Raw genomic sequence first — 19572 nt, 5'->3', positions numbered from 1 at the left:
TTCTTGCCAACATAAAAGTGTAGTGTCAGGCCAGTTATACAGGTGATCTTTGAGACAGATGGAAGGCATGTTGCTGGGCTCCTCTAATTTGTTAGGGGCCCTCAGAGTTAGGTTGAAGTGAAACAAAGCTATTGTACTAGATGGGGAGAGAACTCAATGTTAAAAAACTAATGATGAAAACTCAACTTATGTTAGGTTGCATCTCACTTCTTGGAGGGAATATTTAATACCAGTTATAGATGCATAGCCAGGGGGAAAAGATGCAGTGACTCAATTTCTCAGCTTAAGGCAGAAATTCCAGCTCGGCTAGATAGTCCCTCAGAGAACTGAGATGAAGATGGAAATGCTTTTCATTTTCCTGAACAATACTTTTTCCAGGTTCCTATTAGCATCTTCCCTCTCCCACACTGTTTTGATGACATCTCTCCCTTTGAGTGAGCCTTCTTTCTGGAGTTATGCTTCTTATCTGGGTCAAAATATTCTTGTTTCTCTGCTTATAAACCAGAGCGAAAGGAGTCATTGATACTGCCCTTTCCCAACTCACCCTAAACATTTGGTGGCTTATTTCTTGCCACTAGCCTCTCCCTCCAGGACCTGGAATAGGTTTGTTTTAGTGATAAGACTGAGTCAGAGACAAAGTGGGGCTCTTGGAGCTGCCAACCTCAACTGGGTTGGATCAGCAAGTCCCTTTGTTTTCTTAGCATCCACTTTCCCAATATAGTCTCTGGTCTTTAAATGGTTATTCAGGATGTAGGGCAGTAGGGAACCCCAGGTGGTCAGAACATGCACCAAAGACAGGTTTCCCAGGGTAATTTCAGGTCTGTCTTCTGGTTCTACTGTTTTACTCTCTACTTGCTAACTTTTCAATTTAGTCAATGAAGGAAAAGGAGCTTTCAGGGCAAAGAGTGGCAGATGGAGAAATGGATATGCATGGTTTGTTTTTTTTTTTGCTATGTAATGTCACAGTATGTGCACAGGCAAACTGCCTAGTCATCTTCCACCCCTCCAGTCCCTTGCACTGTTCTGGATGTTCACTTCTGCTTGTTAGTGGGGGTGGGTGCTGAATTGGGGGGTGGGGTTTTCCTATTTTATGTAGATCATGTAGGCACTAAATGCACATGTGGCATCGGTACCTGTTTTGACTGCAGCCAGCCAGTTGTGTTGATGGCTGAAGTTATTGCTCTGGATTTAGTCAGAAATGTGTATGGCCTGGATACAGCCTGGCTTCAATCATAGGCCCTGCGGTCTCTGACACTGCCTGGCAATTGGGTGCTCTAGCATGCAGCTGACCACATTGGCTTGGGTGTTGTGTGTGTTTTGTCTTCCGCTTAGGATTCACTCCCTTCCTCTGAGCTCCCGAAATATAACTTTGCTCCCAGCACTGCCCTCAACAAAACAGCCCGGCCTTTTGGGACCACTTCAGTTCCAAACTCCCTGCCTGGGCTGGTGATGAAACCCGTGCCGTACACTCCCTCAGCGTCTGTCTGCACCACACAGCACAATGGGTATGTTGCTGTGCATTTAGTCACGCTGGGTAATGGTTTTTGAGGTGGGATGCGGGTGGGACAGAATGACGTCACTGAAGAGCTCTGGCACAGTCTCCTGTCTACACACCCTCCTGTCTGCCCATGCTCTGCACATTTGACTTTGAGGGTGGGCAGTGGGTGGGTGCTGGCCTCTTCTCCGTATCTCTGAATCTGAGGTAGAGCTTAAACAGCTGATGTTGCAGTGACCTCTGGTGGCTGGAGCTAACATTGAAGTGACTAAATTCAACTGTCCTGCTATAGAATTTTTGGTCCAAGGTGTATGGCTGAAATCAAGGCTTTATAGTCAGTCTTCCATCACATTCCTTCCCTCTTTTTAGCTTCCTTGTGCATCTTTCGTGCAAAATCCTGAGCAGCAATCAAGAGCATGGTTCTAAAAGCCAGTAGTCTTACCGCTCATATTAACACAAAGAAATTGGCGTTTTACAGTCATGTGCATTGCCTTCAAGTCAATTAATGTGATTCATCATGGATTCATCTGTGGCACTCTGCATCCTCCACCCTTTCTATGTGCTTTCCAATAGGCTAGTCCTTATCTAACCTGCCCTGAAAGTGTTCAAAAGCCTCTTTGGATTTGTTGTTGGGTCCTTGGTCCTGACACCGTTGTGCACCTTTTGGCATATTTGGCGGGAGCACCAGTGGTGTAGGAGGTTAAGAGCTCATGCATCTAATCTGGAGGAACTGGGTTTGATTCCCCGCTCTGCCGCCTGAGCTGTGGAGGCTTATCTGGGGAACTCAGATTAGCCTGTGGACTCCCACACATGCCAGCTGGGTGACCTTGGGCTAGTCACAGCTTCTTGGAGCTCTCTCAGCCCCACCCACCTCACAGGGTGTTTGTTGTGAGGGGGGAAGGGCAAGGAGATTGTAAGCCCCTTTGAGTCTCCTACAGGAGAGAAAGGGGGAATATAAATCCAAACTCTTCTTCTACTCTTCTTCTTATATCCCACCCTTCAGCTAAGGAGCTTATATTCCCAAATGGAGTTAGCCCACTTTTTTTCTCATAAAAACCCTGTATAGCAGGTTAGGCTTCAGGAGCAATTAATTTGCCGTGGTTCATTGCCAGAGTGAGAATTTACTACTCCTAGTGCTGAATTCTTTAACTGTCTGCCACCTGCAGGCATGTAAATGGAGGAACCCTCCTGGGAAAGGTTTCGATGGCCCATCTGTGCAATACTGCACAGGGTTGTTTCTGTGCAATATGGTATGGAATCGGGCCATAAATGCATGGGTGGGGCATCCTATAAATAAAGGTGAATGCAGTCCTTTTGGTTTCCAAACAGAAGGTCATGTTGCATATGCAGCATGTTGCATCATGTGCAGTGTTGGTAACCCTTTGCTTTATGAAATTAGGATGTGTCCTAGGAACACTGAAACTGAACAAGGCTGTTCTGATTTTGTTCCACAAATGTTTGTGAACCCAAAATGAGCTACAAAAAGAGGTGAATGTAATTTGTAGTCCTGGCTGGGTGCTTCAGACAATATGCCCTTCCTGTGTCTGACTACGTAGAAGTCATTGCCCGCCTCTCTAAACTTGGCTGTTGCTGAATATACTGCTGCAATTTTTTTAGACAACTATTTTTAGTTGGGTGCTCTGAGGGTGCCCTGGCAGCTTTTTTCAGTCTTACATGTGCATTAGATGAGCTTTGATGCATCTCTTAACCCTGCAGTATACACTGAGTCTCCTGTCATTTGGGCACTGCAGACAGTGCCAGCATAGTGGATGTAATCTGCATGTTGGCAGGAGTGATGATGGGCATAGTTCTTCTGTACCACTTAGTACACAATGTTATCCCCTTAGAAACTGGAACTGTGATTTACAGTAAAGCAGGAGAAGATAAAGCCCTGACTGAGTGTGGTCCTCTGTCTTTTCAGAGCTTTCAATAAAAGTCAGGCTTCCGTTAGCTTCATTTCAGCAGTGTGTGTGTGCGTGTGTGCGTGCGTGCGTGCGTGCGTGTGTGTGTGTGTGTAAAGGATTTGGTCCTTTCCTTACAGAGAGGTTTACTTAAGCTTTACTATGCATGTACAGAAAATTGGCTTTTAACATATTTTTCTAACCTTGGTACTGGTTTGGAAGCATGGATGACATACTAGGAAGTTTAGTTGTACCAGGATTTTTCTTCCCCAACAGGATATGGAAGCATTTTATCATTGTCTACTGGCTCTAACCTGTCCTTGTCTTTCCTGTCTGTCTTTTTTCCCTTCCTGTCTTTTTCTCTATCTTGCAGGTGAAGAACCCCGAAAAGTTAGTAAGCCTTTTGCCTCTTCTGTTCCTCCATATCTGCCATAACTTTGCTAACTTTTGTGTGACCTAAACTTAGTTCTCTATTATTGCTAGTTCTTTGTAATGTTTGTGGCTTCTCTGATTTTGCATTCACTGTCTTGACATATCAAAGGGAAGTGTGGCTGGGTAGGGGGTGGATCTGATAAGAATATGACTGGGGTATGTGGTTGACCATATGTTTGGGAGAAAAGAGAAGTTGAACAACTTCAAAGCCCACGGGGGAGATGAAGGTAATTAAGCAAGCCTTTATTGGCATAGAATGGAGATGAAGGTGAGCATTTGATCTCCTGTAGGGCAAAGTTTGAGCCTTCTTGACTAGAATATGCTAGAATTCATCTCAGCGGGCACAGTGTTTGCACTTATCTGCAGTAATGAGGCATGTTTGGGGAAGGAAGGAGCCAAGTGAATCATAGTTGCTATCCTGACGTCAAAGGTTGCTATTTCTCTTCGGAGAACTCTTTTTCTGGTATCGCAGCACAAGAGGGTCAATCGTGAGCTACTCCATAGAGCTACTCCATTATTGCCTGACCAGATAAGAGGGAGGGCAGGTTGCCAAACTGGCAGCCATATTTTGTTGTCTTTACTGCACAAACAGCTGGGGCCTCCAGTCACATTGCCTGCTGGGCAGAGGTTTGACTCTTTATTCTGCTTTCCTGGGATGGGGATGGCATTTCTCACCTGACTCTTTCTCTTGATACTCTTGACCTCAGAGTTAATGCTCAGCCTCCTGAGGTGAAGGCTCCACCCCAAAGCAATCCTGTGCCTGATTATGGTGACTACTACCTGGAGGACACGTAAGATTTTGGAACAGATAGTAGCAGCATCTTGAGATATTTTGTTGTGTTTCTTACATGGTATGCTGTTTCTCTGAATATGAATGTCCCCTTCTGTGAGGTTGCTGTGCAGCCATGAAAGTGAAGAGGTGCAGTCTCTACTACTGCCACAGCTAAAATCCAGACTTGTTGGTTGGGATTCCAAAAACCTTCTTTACAGATACCACTGCAATAGTACTGCGTTTGGGAGTATGTGTTAAAGATTAAAGGATATATGATGCTACATTTATATCACAACATCAGTGCATCTATTTTTGGTATAGCCTGCTCTAAGTGAGGTCTAACAGTTGCTGTTAGCCAATAGACCCTCCATGTTCAGAGGCAGTGTACCTCTGAGTACCAGATGCTTGGCTTTCCAGGGGCATCTGTTCGAAAGGAGTGTTGGAATCATGTGGACCTTGTGGTCTGATCCAGCCAGGAGCATCCCTGCATTCTTACTGTGGCAGCAGCGGTGTCAGGTCTGGCAGAGTTCTTTCTCAGGCTTACTTAAAAAGCCTGAAAGTGAACCAGAGATCTTCCATGCATATCAGAGCATTTCTCTAGAGATACAAGGAAGCCTGCATCTTGGAGTGTGTATGGATTCCCTCTCATTTGCAGAGCTAGTACCCTTTCAAGCAGCGTCTTTGGCTAAGTACAATTAACTACCCTAGACAAGAGAGTGATGAGGAAGGACTTAAGAGACTTTTCCCTGCTACTGCAGGGCAGTTTATTTGAGTGTGGCTATTTATTCTGACCTTCAGAGTTATGAAACCATGGCTGTATCCCTGTTGTGGCTAGCTTGCGGGTGCTCATGTGATGGACTCTTTGCTTGATGCGAGGGGTGTGTGTGTGTGTGTGCGTGCCTGGCAGCTGCCCATTCTAGTGCAGCCCTGGCTCAGCACCCTTGTCTGTGTTCATAGGCATTCTCTGCGGCTGGTGAGCCTCCCAGCCTTCCTTCCCAATGACTCCAGCAAAAAGAGACTTATTGAGGACACGGAAGACTGGCGACCGCGGACTGGCACCACCCAGTCCCGTTCTTTCCGCATTCTGGCCCATCTCACAGGCACAGAATTCAGTAAGTGCTCTTTTCACAGGGACCACTTTGAGCACATTCTTTTCTCGTCCTCAGTCAGTGGCTGAAACAGCAGGAAGTAGCAAGTGATCTGCACCATCTGCTTTGGTGTGGGGGTTGTGGGGGGGGTATTGTTGTGGAATCTGGGAGGCTGGCCCAGAGCACCTCTTCTTCCACGAGCACTCTGTTAAGCCAGTCAGCACCAACCAGCTTGTGAGGGCTACCCAATAGGTCTGCCCGCAGCCAGAGCCAGGAATACTCCATCCTAGGACACTCTATTGGCCTCATTCAGGATGTTCTACATGCACCTTGTTCTCCCTCCCTGGAGACATGGCGCATGTCCAGACCCTGTGCCCTCTAGGGAATGCATTGGTCTTCAGCCTTTGGTTTTTCTTTCTGTTCCTCCGTTTGAGAAACCTTGAAACGGATTGGCTGGTTCCGACCATGATATTCTTTCTCTTTTCCTTTTGCTGTTGCCAGTGCAAGACCCAGATGATGAACATATTAGGAAAGCCAGGTAAGACGTGCCTGTGCAGGGCAAGGAGAGTCTGGGATTTTTGCCCCTGCACATGGTAGCTTTCCTCTAGGTATGGAGCTAGGTGTGGAGGTTAAGGCCGTTGTTCAATTGGTAGCCACGCTTCCCAGCAGCTGGGGATGGCTTTTCCAGCGTAATTGCACCATTCAGTGCTTTTTGTGGGGAGGGGAATATTCTTCCTGGTGTATCTGGTTTTCATGTCTGTGGCTGTTCTGGTAGCTTGAAACTGCAAACTTTGTATTTCTGTTTCTGACTCTCTTTTGTTCTCCTTTTGCTTATCTGTCCTTCCTGCCCTCCTCCTTTTTGTTTTTCCAGAGAAAAGTTTGTCTCGGAGCTTCAGAGCCCCCGTTACACTCGCCTGCGTGACTGGCATCACCAGCGATCAGCTACCTCTTTGAATGTGCTCCCCTAAGCGGGATAGGATCTTGCCCTGCTCTTCCAACTCTGCCTCTCTCTATTGCATGCTTATGTTGTGGGGAAGGCGCACTTCTGTTTGTCTCCTTCTAACAGTTGAATGAAACTTAAAAACTAGAAATCCACATCAGCTCCTGAAATGTAGTTTTGATCTGTGCTGTGGGATGAGAAGAAACTCGACAGGGGCAGGAGGTTCCTGCTGAAAGTCATGTAACGACAACTCGAGTTGTGGGTACAGAATAAGTTGCAAGCTGCAGATGTATTCCTGGGCAGGAGAGTTGGCATTCCCCAGCTCTAAAGATGCTTTTGGCACTAGGAAGCTGTTCCTCCTGTTCAGAATAAAGAGAGATTGCTCTGAAGTGGCCATAGAGATCTTTGCTCACTTATTGTTGCTTCCATGTATGATTGGTGGAAACCACCTCTGCAAGACTGCATTGCTCAGAAGAGGCCAGCTGTTCTGCCTTGGATTGCTGGGACCAGCCTCCTTTCATGAGCAGCCAGGGAAGCTTTTCCAGCCACATGTTTGTTTGGAGGGACTCCTTCTCATTCTGCTTAGGAAAAGGGGCGGGGGGGTTAGCTCCCTCTCTTGTGTGCTAACCTCAGCACAGTTGACTCATTTGTTCTTCTTTGCCTGTTTCTCACCAGCAGGTAAATGAGATTAAATGAATAAAATTCTTTTCCTGCAACTCTTGTCCTCCTCTTTGTAAGCAACTATTTGGTGCAAGTGACATTTTTCTCCTGATTTCCTCTCTACCTGCTCTTGTCTTGATTTCAGTGGCTGGAGGTTGATTGTGACCCCACCCGCCTTGCAACAAGGAAGATCATTCCTCTTTTAGAGAGGGGTTTTCTTCTACACACATTGTAATTGCATCCCTTGGTGCCCACAATGCTATAACTAAATGATAAAGCTACGATACAGCTATGAGGGATTTCTCATCCTTACACTTGAGTGACTTAAGTGTGCCTCAGGTATGCAAAAGGCTCAGTGCGCTTGGTGACACTGATAGGATGTTTATGGTGCGGTTAGGGAAGACTCTGGAGAAATGAGTCATCATCTTCTATCTCTGTAGTAGCCTATTTCTGCTGCCCTGAGGCTGGAAATCCACATGCCCCTTTCTCTAGAAAGAATCATATCAATGTTTTGACTATTGGCATAACATAGCACTCAGCTGCTATTTGTACAGTGCTGTAATCCACCCACCCTGCAGCTGCCTCAGACCCAATGTGCCCAGCTGATATTTTGCTGTTTGGATGGAGAATGAGTTACTACTTTACTATTTTGTAGTAAAATAAACGTTCCTATTGTTGTAACTGACTCCTGTCTTCCTTGTTGCATGCGGTGCAGGGTACGTAGGTGAGAAGAAATTGGATTCTGGACTGGGCAGAGGAGGCAATAGAGGCATTTCTCACCAGTATGGTCTGAGACAGCTCACCAAAGCCAGTAGCTAGCCCAGTTTGACTTCTGTGCGCAGTTGCGGCAACCTGGGTTTCTTTTGGGAGTAGGAGCCGACTTGTGATCATCTCGCACTAGATCATCTTGCCTTTTCTCAATACCTTAATTCCCAGAGAACCCTGAAATTCTCATACCAGGCCCACAACATGTGGTGGTGGGTAAGGAGCAGGACGGTTCCACTTGAGCCATTTTCTGTCTGTGCTGCCAGTCTGAGGCCCCTTCTGCACACGCAGAATAATGCATTTTCAAACCACTTTCACAACTGTTTGCAAGTGGATTTTGCCATTCCGCACAGCTTCAAAGAGCATTGAAAGCAGTTTGAAAGTACATTATTCTGCATATGTGGGAGGAGTCCCAGTTTTGCCAAACTCTTCTCTGTTGGTTGGATTCTATCTTGGTAACAAAAGTTTGGAGGCGAGAAACGTGCACAGTAGAATATTTTTGCAAGCTTCATGAAGTCTACAATTAACTGTCTGCCTCATGACTTCTAGATTCCTTTCCATCTTCTATGAGAGCCATGTTGGTACTGCTGTTGCTGAGCTGCACTGTTTGTGATTGCAAGTGAGGAGTTGCATGTTTAATTGTTTCCATGCAACAAAAAACCCTCTCCCTGCAGATCAAAATCAATATGCCAAGAAAAAGGTTCAAGTCTGACATTGTAGCTTTCTATATGCAAGGAGAGCTTGTGTGTGTGTTTGGGGGTATTATGTGGGGCACATTCCAAATACTGCACTGTGTGATCCTCCCAATGTGACATTTCAGCTTTTCTTTCCAAATGAAAGATGGGAGGCAGGTACTTTTTGAGGATTAAACTCTACGTGGCTTCGTTGAGGTGCCATTTCCTACAGCTGCACCTGAGCCAACCTGGGCCTTTTTATTGAGTGGATAGGAGGATACTGTCAACATATCCATCTACTTAACTTCAAACCGTTTGAAACAGTGGTTCAAATAAAAGGCAATATTTGTGTTGCCTTTGGAAAAGAGGCCAAGGAGAAAAATATACTTTAGACAGAGGCTGGGTTAAACATAAGGTAAATCTTCTGATTGCAGTTGGTCAAAAGAATGGGTAGGCTTCTGAGAGGAATACTTTGTGGGAAGGTCTTGCTGGAGCAAGATAATTGTAGATTCAGACAGATGTAGGGCTTTGTGGAGTTCAATCAAAGTGTTTCAGGCAGCATGGATTTAAAAAATGCACACCCATCTTGTGTGAGTTTATGCCAGAGATGAGCACAAAATCTCCCAGTGTAAGCAGCTGTGGACAGCTAGTACTGTGTAATATCTGACTACAAAACAGATGTGTGGGCAGGCAATGTAAGTAACTACTTGACCTCAAGTGCATCGTTAAGGATGGTTTCTTCAGCTTGAAGTGCCTGATATCTTATTTCTTGCTTATCTTTCATGGTATTGACCAGAATGCTAAGTGTTGCATGCAGGCCTGGACTTCTACCTGGTATATAGCAAATGAAAGGGGTCCAAGAGACCTCAGAGACAATGATAATAACCCTTCAGGCTAATGTTCTTATCACAACATCCTTATTTGTTCCAGTGACCGCTTCTTGGTGATATGTGAGCTAGAAACTGTTCCAGTAGGGTCAGAAGGCAGCCACAAGCAATATGTTACAGTAGAAGAAAGGAACACTTCCTAGAACAAAACTTTACTTAATCTTTTGTAGTCTGCCTTTCCTGTTGGCTGCTGACAGACTTTGAACACAATGCAATGAAAGCCAGTAAAATACATACAGTATACAGTGCAATATATTTAAAAATTGACCTAGTTTATTTCCATAGACACTAAAACTCTGGTTGTGTTCCCTTTATAAAAATGCCCTCTTGAACAATTCTGTTTTCCACATGGTGTGGCATAATAGAAGTGTGGGAGTCTTCTTGACCTCTTCAGGCTGGCCATTCCACCAGGTGGGAGTTACAGCAGAGAATGCACAACATGGGCAGCTGTTGATCCCTTTGCAGTGTGCACCTTCAGAGAGCTTTCTCGGATAAGTGAAACTGCCTAAAAAGTATAGAAAGAGGGAGTCCTGCAGATGTGTGGGTCCAAGGTCACGAATGATTTTGTAGATAATAATCAGCCCTTTGAATTGAACCTGGGAACTAACTGGACACCAATGGAATGACTGCAGGCGTAATATGCATACTTCACCAGATAGTTAATGAGTTGCAGCATTTTGTACCAGCTGCCATTTCCACGTTATCTTCAAGGACACTCATATGTTGAGTGTATTACAATAGTCTAGCCTTGAGATTGCTGCAATATGGATCGTGTGACCTGAATGTCTGGGTCCAAGGTAGGGAGCCATCTTCTGAGCCAAGTAAAGATAGAGGGGAGCATTTTTTTTTCAGCTCAATGGACTTAAACCTTGCAGTAATGCTGGCTCCAGTGTGGCCCTTAGCCCAGGGGTGGCCAACCTATGGTGCTCCAGATGTTCATGGAGTACAATTTCCATCAGCCCCTTTCAGAGTGGACAATTGGACTCCATGATAGTTCTCCATGAACATCTGGAGCACTATAGGTTGGCCACCCCTACCTTAGCCTCTCAACTGAGGCAGCAAGGGTCCGCTAAACCCCAGCAAATGTGGAGAAGCGTAATGTCCTCCAAGACATCAGCCTTCTTGACCAGCATCATTTCTGTTTTGTCAGGATTCCATTTCATCTTGTTGACCCCTGGTGATTTAATTACAGCAGCCAGGCAATGGCGTTTCCTGTCTCCAACTAGGCCTGTTCCTGTTTTTACCTGTTTTCAGCTCATGACCTGTCTATATAAAAGGGAATAAGCAGAGGGTTTTAGTGTTCCTGTGCAAAGCTCACTGTATTATCCTCTTTCCTTTTGGAGTGAACAAGCTGGGAATGTGTGGATGTTTCTTCACTGCTGGAGGAAGGGGACAGGATTTTTTCCTTTAGACTTTGTTACCCTTGACCCTTCCTGATCAGAGAAAGGAGAAGGGAAAATGAATGCTTCCTCAGTATATAACTGGGAAGTCTCTTGTGTCCTTATATTGTCAACTCGGTCTTGTCCTTCAAACCCAGGTGTGAGGGCCTTGATTCTAATATTGATCACCCTGGATAGCCAAACCAGCCAGTAGGGGTCACTGCTGCACAGTGGGTAAGGGAATATTTTTGCTGCCCATCTACTGCAATGATGCATCACTCTACTCACCCTGTCTTCATTTCTGCTTTGGGGGGTTGTACCTCCCAGTCTGCACAAGGTGCCAGTCTCTGCTTGGGTGAAGTGGCACAGGAACTAATTGGTTATTTTGTAGCCAGGTCTCCAAACCGGATCTGTCTTCTGTGCCAGCCTTGCAAGTGGATCCTGGATATGGTAAGTGGAGAGCACTGTGCTTCCGGCGGGGGTGGGGTTGGGGGGGGGGTTTGAAAGCAGTGAAGCTCTGAGCAGGGTGGTTAGGTAGATTCTCAGGGTCTGCATGTAAGAAGATTGCTTCTGGATCAGGCAAGTGATCCATCCAGTCCAGCATCCTTCTTCATACATGGACCAACAAATTGCCCCAGAGGGTTGCAGATGGCATAGAGGCCAAGGCCTTCCCCTGATGTTGCCTTGTGCCCTCTGACTAGTAGTAATTCATAGACTTCTCCTCCATGAATCTGTCTAGTCCCCTTTTAAAGCCAAGGTAGTTGTACCTGTCTTGCTTTTTAGAGTAGCCTTTTGTAGTTTTAGCTTGACTTCCATATTGAGCGATTGGCAAACCTTTTCATTTTTTATAATTACATATTTATATAAATTAACAGTGGCCAGTTTTTCTCCGTCTAGGAGAGGTGGCTGCTAGAATATTTTGATGAATAGCTGAGTATGTCGTTGTTCTGAGTAGGTTGCATGGATCCTGGATTGGGAACCAAAAAAATTGGCCTCCCTTCTCTCCCCTCCCCTGCAAGCTTCCACTGGATTATTTGGGTCAGGGTGTTGTTGCAAACTTGAAATGCCAGATGGCTTGTGTAACTGTTCCAGGCTCTGTTGTCCCGAAGCCTGCACCTGCCTCTGGCCCTAACAGTCGCCCACCCTGGGCTGTGGATCCTTCCTTTGCCGAGCGCTATGCCCCAGACAAAACCAGCACAGTACTGAGCAAGCACAGCCAACCAGCCACCCCAACACCTATGCAGAACCGCAACTCCATTGTTCAGGCTGCACAGCAACCACCTGAGAGTGCCAGCAAAACACCCATCTGCTATCAGTGCAACAAGATCATCAGGTGAGGAGGTCAGATGTGCTGGGGGGGGGGGGGGCTTGCCACTCCTCTCCTGTTCCATACTGCTGGAATAATGAATTGCAGAACCCCTTATGTATATTCCCTTCTCTCTTGATTATTATGGATCACTTCACTGCTGGTAGCAGACTGTGTAAACTGATTTAATTAAAAAGGCATTTTTGAAGGGGTTATGAAACGTCTTTTTGTTTGGGGGGTGAATGGGCTGTCAAAGACAAGCCAGTAATCAGAAGTTGTGTTAACAGCACCTCAAAAGCTGTTTCCTCTGTTTACTATGACTTCTAATCAACTTATTTCAGTTCACAGTAGGTGAACCTTTTCTGTGACAATTCCAGATGGGAAAACATCTACAATCTTAGAATTCTCTTTCCCAAATGGAGACTAGATGGGGATTCTCTGACACCACTATTGCTAGCACCAAACTAATGCTTTCCTTTTACTCTCCACCAGGGGGCGGTATCTGGTAGCCCTGGGACGCTACTATCATCCTGAAGAGTTCACTTGCTCGCAGTGCAGGAAGGTGCTGGATGAGGGTGGCTTTTTTGAAGAGAAAGGCTCCATCTTCTGCCCCAAGTGTTATGACATGCGCTATGCCCCAAACTGTGCCAAGTGCAAGAAGAAGATCACAGGGGTGAGTTCAGTTGTTGTGCGCTGCCGTCAGAGAAGTGGGCTACATAGTCGAGCATACTGCAGGCCTTTTCTAATTGGGAATGAACAAGTCATTGCTGTGTAGGCGTCTCCTCTCTATGGCAGCCTGGAGACCGTGTTGAACCTTTCTAGTCCATCAAGGATTGATACTTACGGCAGTGACAAGATCATACAGTACAAACCTGTGCCTTGTAATTCTGTAAGGCAACAAGAAGCTGATGTACCACAGCAACAAGCAGCATGAGTTGTGAGCTGGAGTTTTCTAGCTATTGACTGGCTGATGTGGACTTCTAGGCTTGTTCAGTGTTGACTATGCATTGAGCACAGTGGGGTTCCTTCCATGCAGGCACTTTAACCTATTTTGGCTTCTGAAGGCAATTTTTTTAAAGGTGTCACACATCTTAAGGGTAAAACATTGCTCTGCTGAACTTAAGTAATCCTTAATCCAGGTTTTCAAAAGCCTATTTCTCAATTTTTTAAAATTGTGTTTTATTCTTAAGAGCTGTAAAATCTATATGCCATCAAAAACCAAAGCAGCCCGTACAAGAGGAACATGGGAGGCTTTAGTTATTCTGTGTGTTCCTTATCCATTGTGCAGTGTTGTTTGGATCATTGGGGTAGTGTACAGACAGAATTTGAAACCTTACATAGCTTAATATCCTCCAGCAATGGCTGGACAGTTCGGTCTTACAGGGGAGTGACTTCTGTTTCTATACTGATCTAGGAAATTATGCATGCACTGAAGATGACCTGGCATGTTCAGTGTTTTGTTTGTGCTGCTTGCAAAACACCTATCCGCAATCGAGCCTTCTACATGGAAGAAGGGCAGCCGTACTGTGAGAGAGGTACAGAGGAGTATGTAATGGGGGCTCCACTGGGATCTTTCTGGGGAGAGAGAGGGGATAAGGGATACATCCCTTGAATTTATCTTTCAGTCCTGTGAAATTGAATGGATACTGAATATCTGCTAGAATAGTGCTGGACACTATGCTCCCGAAATTGCCTTCTCTGTCATGGAAGAGAATGAAGGAACAGCAGTTGTTCTTTGTATGGTATAGAAAGGAGCCCTAGCTTGACTTTGTTCTTATGGTCTGCCAGGAGAGTTCAGGGAACAAAACCTTAGTGGTGTTGTCATGTGACCCAGGCCTAATTGCCCCTTAGTAATGGTTGCTGGGCAGTGTCAGTTCTGCTTGGTTGCTATGGAGATGACCGCCTAGTACCTGCATCATGTAGCATGCTGGGAAATGTTGTTCTCTTCCTTCATGCTGGCATGCAAACACTGCCCTTTCCTGGAATTTTTCATTGGGAGTTTTATAGGGAGAAAATGAAATCACCTCCTTCCCTACACCCACATTATCTGATAAAATGAAAAGATCTGGAATTTTCCCAGATGAATGCACAGCTACCTTTCATCATAAATGGCATAATTCCTAGCAGCATGTGCAGCCTTCGATGACAGTGGGGATCATCTGCAATGCCCTCAGTTAATCTTTAGTCCTCCAACCCTACAAGCCCCAGAGCAGTGGCAGAGTGTCTCTTTTAGATCTAAAAATAAATAGAACAAGCAGTGGGGCACAAGCAGAGCTGTTAAGACAGTGGGGGAGTTAGAGCTCAGATAGCAATGGGTCAGAAAGAAAAGGCTGTTACACTGAGTTGGATGGAAGTAAACATGTATGGACAGTGGCAATTGAGGTTAGGCAAACCCTTTTAAGGACTGCTTCTTATAGGATGAGTTTCATATATTTAGTTTCCATACTTTACGCATAGACCAGCAGTCAAGCCAACCTGTTCTTTAAAGCCAAGGGGGATTTATGCCTACAGACTTAGAGTCCTTTGTCACTTGACCCTCGGATTTGAATATCATTGCCCAATCCAAGTCAGACTCCTCTCCTCTTCCTCCTACCGAGATTACGAGAAGATGTTTGGAACCAAATGCCGTGGCTGTGATTTCAAGATAGATGCTGGTGACCGTTTCCTAGAGGCACTGGGCTTCAGCTGGCATGACACTTGCTTCGTCTGTGCGGTGAGCATTCACTTTCTCAAATCCCCTCCCCAAATCCCTAACCAAATGAACCTCAGCCAGAATTCTTGCTCTGCTGCAATTCAAGCACAATTCATGCTAAAGTGACTGGAGAGAGCATTCGTAATGGCAGTGGTAGCACAGACCTTGTTTTCAGACATGAATTCATATGTTGATTGTGAACTAGCTATTAATAAGCATTGCTCTCTGGTTTCTTCTCCTGCCCTCAAGAAAAACAGGAGGTAATTGTGGGTGTGAAGAAGCAAGCAGAACAGCTGGAGTGGCTATTGTGGAAAATTCAAGCTGAATCAGATAGACAGAGTTCCTTTGAAGGCCTGTGACGTGACTGACAGTGATAATGGCAAAAAAATTTCCCCTTTCACTATTATTGTATCAGCTGAATTACTGGACTATTTGAGATTATTTAGAATGTGACTCCTAAGATTGAGTCCAAAAATGAGGGTTATTTGGGTATTAGCTGTGATGATTTTGCATGCTTCTTGCTGAGCCAAACCTCCCCCTCTCAGATCCTATCAGACACGGACGTCAATTTTAATGTTAAGCTAGAAGCAAAGTGTTGGCTAAACTGTCTGTTCAAATGAATATTAATATGTTTTTTGTCCTGCCTCCCCCACTGATATTGACAAAATCCTGGGGATTGTGGAGCCAATCACCTATAACCTGTATCTTTGCCCATGGTAAGCTACATCTTGTGGGGATAAAGTAAGAAATCCTCTGGCTAATACTAGGAAAGTTTCATTTAGAAGAGCACTCCCCAAATCCTTTGAAGGAAGCAATTGTTTTACCATTGTTAGAGAAACCTTCTTTTGACAGAGAAACCATGCTCAGTTATCAGAGTGTGTCACATTTGCCCTTCATAGGCAATGTAACTGAAATAATGGCATTTTCTGAGTGACACATCTACCCTTGATCTATTTCAGTCTGGCTTTAGGTCTGGACAGAGTGCATTAGTAACTCTGGTGGACAATCTCTATTTACAGCAAATTAAGGGAAATCCATCTCTGCTGACATTTCTTCTCAAAGGCAGTGGAGATGGTCAGCTGCTCCATTTTGGTGAGACATCTTGAGATCAGACAAAAAGTCCTGTCACCCCAATTCCTGTTTAGCTGGGTGAATCCTGAGAGGAGTCATGGATGGCTCTAGGGTCAGTGCCATTGGGCAGCTATTCTCTGATTCTCTGGCCAGTGTTGTTTAATTAATGCCAGGCCTTTGAGTGTTGTTGTTGTCTGGAGCTTTGGGGATAGGTGTTACTATTATGCTGATGACTTCCAGCTCTCTGTTTCTTTGAATAAGCCATTGAAAGCAGTAGTCTTCATTCTTGGCTAGTAAAAAACAACAGGTTAAAATTGAATCCAGATAGAGGTGATGCTGGTCAGTAAGGGAAAGTTTTTAGAGGCAACTGTCTTGCCAACACTAGACAGCATGGTGGTTAGGTTAATGAAGACAATAAAGGGCTTGGGAGTCTTATTACACCTTGCTCTGAGGTCAGAGGAACAGGTTAATGCAGTACTTTCTTTAAACTGTACTCAGTCCGGAAACTAGCTCATGACCTGCAGTCTGCTTTTGCTCTGTGCCTCCATAATCCCCAGACTGGACTATTGTAATGCACTTTATGTGGGGCTACCCTGGAAGGTGACTTGGAAACTTCAATTAGTACCCAGCACAGCTGCTAGTTAATGACAAATGAATTTCATGTTGTCTGTATTATTTGCTTCTGGGTCAAATTCAGGCTCTGGTTCTTTACCTCCAAAGCTGCATTTGGTCTGTGGTCTACATACCAGAAGGACCATTTCTCACAGGATGAACTCATGTGCCAAGTTAGTGTCCCAGAGGTTTGTTTGACATGTCCTGTCCCTACATCCTCTTAGTTCTGCCATACTTCAGTCACCTTCCTTCTCTACTGTTGCACCTGTTCTTTGGAACGGACTCCCAGAAGCAGTCAGAAGAATCCCACCTTCTGGTGACCTTGTAAAACTTTCTTGTTTAAAAAGGCTTTGAGGGTAGTTGAATAATTGATATGATGTTTATGTAGTTTACAACTAGTGGAGAGGGCTGCCTTTTTTTGTTTCTTAGTTCTTGAGAGGCAGCGTGTTGTAGTATTACAATATTGTCCTTAGGATCTGGGAGGCCCAGGTTCAAAACCCCACTCTGCCATGGAAGCTTAGTGGGTGACTTGGGGCAGTCTTCATAGAGTTTTAAGGATAAAAGGGGGAAGAGTAGGATAATATAAACCAATTTGGATCCCCATTAAGGAGAAAAGTAAGACATAAATGAAATACGTTATTCTGTTATAATGTTGTATTTACAATGTTTTTATTTGTATGTGATATGATATCTGTAAGCCGCCTCCAGCTACTGTGCGATGGTGGGGAAAGGCTGTGCGAGTGTGTGTGTGTTATATTGTATTTAATTTTTTTAAAAACCTGGTGTTTTCTCTGATATGATGTTGAGAGTGGAGCTGCTGTGTAAGCCTTTCCATTGGCACGTGGCAGCTCTTTGATCTGGAAGGCAATTGGTGCCAAAGCAAAGCTTTGCGGCTAATGCTGGCCTGTATCTGTCTCACCATCCTCATTGTTTTTATTCTGTGTGGCTGAGCCGGGAGGGGGCGAGGGTAAGTGACAAACTGCTGCTTGCCACTGTGAGAATTTGGTCACCAATTCTTCCCTTTCTTCACAGATCTGCCAGATCAACTTGGAGGGAAAGACGTTCTACTCCAAAAAGGATAAGCCTCTGTGCAAGAGTCATGCTTTCTCCCATGTGTGAAGAGTGGGAGGGGGTGGGGATGGGGGGAGGCAGTCCTGACTACCCAAGCTGTTGCCCAGCCCCTGTATTTCCTTCTCACCACATTGTTGTCCTGTCTTGTTTGTAGAGCTGGGCCCAGATCTCTCACTTGACAATCATTCCCAGTTGGGGGCAGAATGCTCAGGGTTCCCTTTGGGAAAATTCAGCTACATGGATTCAAACCACTGCTTTTCAATACTACTTCATTCTGCACAAGCGCCAGGCAGGGAACACCACCCATTCCTGCCTGTGGGGCCATAGTGTCCTTAGCTAGCCCAACAGACTGGCCTACACCTCTGTAACTTGTACAGTTGCAGCCAAGGAGGGGATGCCCTTGGAATGTTATTGTATAGCTGAAGGGCTGCTGTTGAGGACTGGGCCTCCTGTTCTGCCTAGGCTCATCCACACATGACAAGTTGGCTGACTGTGGTCTGGAAGTTCCGTTCTGGGAACTTAATTCCCAGCTGCCGGGGGCAGGGGGGAGGGTCTTCATATTGAATCAGGACTTTAGCCTGTTCCATTTGCCTAACCTAAAATTGCCCAGGGTTGCTTCTTTTTCCCCACTGAGGCATCTTATATTTACTAATGGCTACAGAGAACTTTTCCCAATAGAGAACATATAGCAGGTCCCATTTTTCAGCTAGGAAAACAGCAGGGGGGGGGGGCAGGACCTGAATCTCCCATGATCCAAATTGGGCCCTCACATTGGAATTTGCTTTCCATTCAGTAACTGCCAGCGTCTATCTGGTACCTGCCATCAGGTATCCTGTACAAATGTATCCATTATAGTGTCCACTATGAATTTATAGCTGGTGAATTGGCTCTCAAATGTATGATGGAGGGGATTTGCATATATCCTTTTGGGTAGCAGCTCTTCCCAAACCTTGACTCTGGATGACGATTGTTCTCTTTACTGGTGCTTGTTTTGCAGTGGAATTAGCACATTTCTCCCCCAGAAAAGGAATGCAATAAGGGAATGATCCAGGCTAGTTTTGTCATGTCTGTCCTTTTGTCCACATTTGACACTTTATCAGCAAAGGACCACACCCATCTATAAGTAAATTGCTTTTTCCAAAGCTTAGACCAAAAAAAAAAAAGTATTACCTCCTCCCAACCCCAAAAGCTTTATCTGTTACTAAGTATTAGCAGAGAAGGCCCTATCTCCGGGGCAAATCACTGTGCTGTAAGTTGTGGCCAATAAATAAATAAAATAATTCTGGGTGTCATGGAGAAAAGAGGTGCTGCAAGATCCAACCTCTTCTCCACACCAGCATAAGCTGCTTCTCTTGCATTGTAAGATAAACATTCGCTTCCCAGTTCACGGTGCTGCATCAGCTTGTAGCTCACAGCCCTGGACTGTATGTGACCCTGGAGCTTCCCTACCAAAGAGTTATTATTATTTTTGTTTGTGCTGTAAGTCTGTCTCCCTGGACCGTGCTGTCCGGCTGGGCGTCTGTCATTCTTTGCCACTTCAGTGGTGCCTTTAGTGCCTAATAAATATTCACTTTTAAGTCTTCATGTCACTTTTGGTTATTTCTGTGTTTACACAAAGCATTATCTGCGCCGGCACTGGAAGAGAGAAACTGCTTGCTTATCATCAGTGGAATAAGTAGGTGGGGAAAATATTTTTAAATAAGACTAGTCTTATTTCCTTGTCTCCTAAGCCCCTATGACTGTGTTCCAAGGAGAAAACAAAAGGAAGTATTTTACAGAAGTATCAGACCTGTGGCTTGGAGAACTCGGTATCACTTGCAGCTGTCT

The 19572-nt window shown here is 45.2% G+C and overlaps 1 protein-coding gene across 5 annotated transcripts in view; it reads left to right on the top strand.

Moving 5' to 3' along the window:
• The window catches only part of PDLIM7 (PDZ and LIM domain 7), a 45470-nt gene extending 26148 nt beyond the window's left edge, over positions 1-19322 (top strand). For 4 of the 5 annotated variants that reach the window (XM_048488303.1, XM_048488302.1, XM_048488304.1 and 1 more), the window contains exons 5-11: positions 1333-1505; positions 11385-11443; positions 12086-12326; positions 12792-12972; positions 13714-13834; positions 14897-15012; positions 17707-19322. In XM_048488303.1, coding sequence (XP_048344260.1) covers positions 1333-1505; positions 11385-11443; positions 12086-12326; positions 12792-12972; positions 13714-13834; positions 14897-15012; positions 17707-17793 — 978 coding nt within the window. In that variant the 3' untranslated portion in view covers positions 17794-19322. Of the gene's footprint in view, positions 1-1332; positions 1506-3769; positions 3787-4535; positions 4620-5557; positions 5713-6189; positions 6227-6559; positions 7970-11384; positions 11444-12085; positions 12327-12791; positions 12973-13713; positions 13835-14896; positions 15013-17706 lie in introns of those variants that run through there. The other variant, XM_048488305.1, reaches the window with a different exon arrangement.
• Positions 19323-19572: the final 250 nt, after the last annotated feature.

The sequence above is a fragment of the Sphaerodactylus townsendi genome, linkage group LG03, assembly GCF_021028975.2.
Source record: "Sphaerodactylus townsendi isolate TG3544 linkage group LG03, MPM_Stown_v2.3, whole genome shotgun sequence".
NCBI lineage: Eukaryota > Metazoa > Chordata > Lepidosauria > Squamata > Sphaerodactylidae > Sphaerodactylus > Sphaerodactylus townsendi.
The sequence above is the reverse complement of the archived record's forward strand: the minus strand, read 5'-3'. Positions and strand labels throughout refer to the sequence as shown.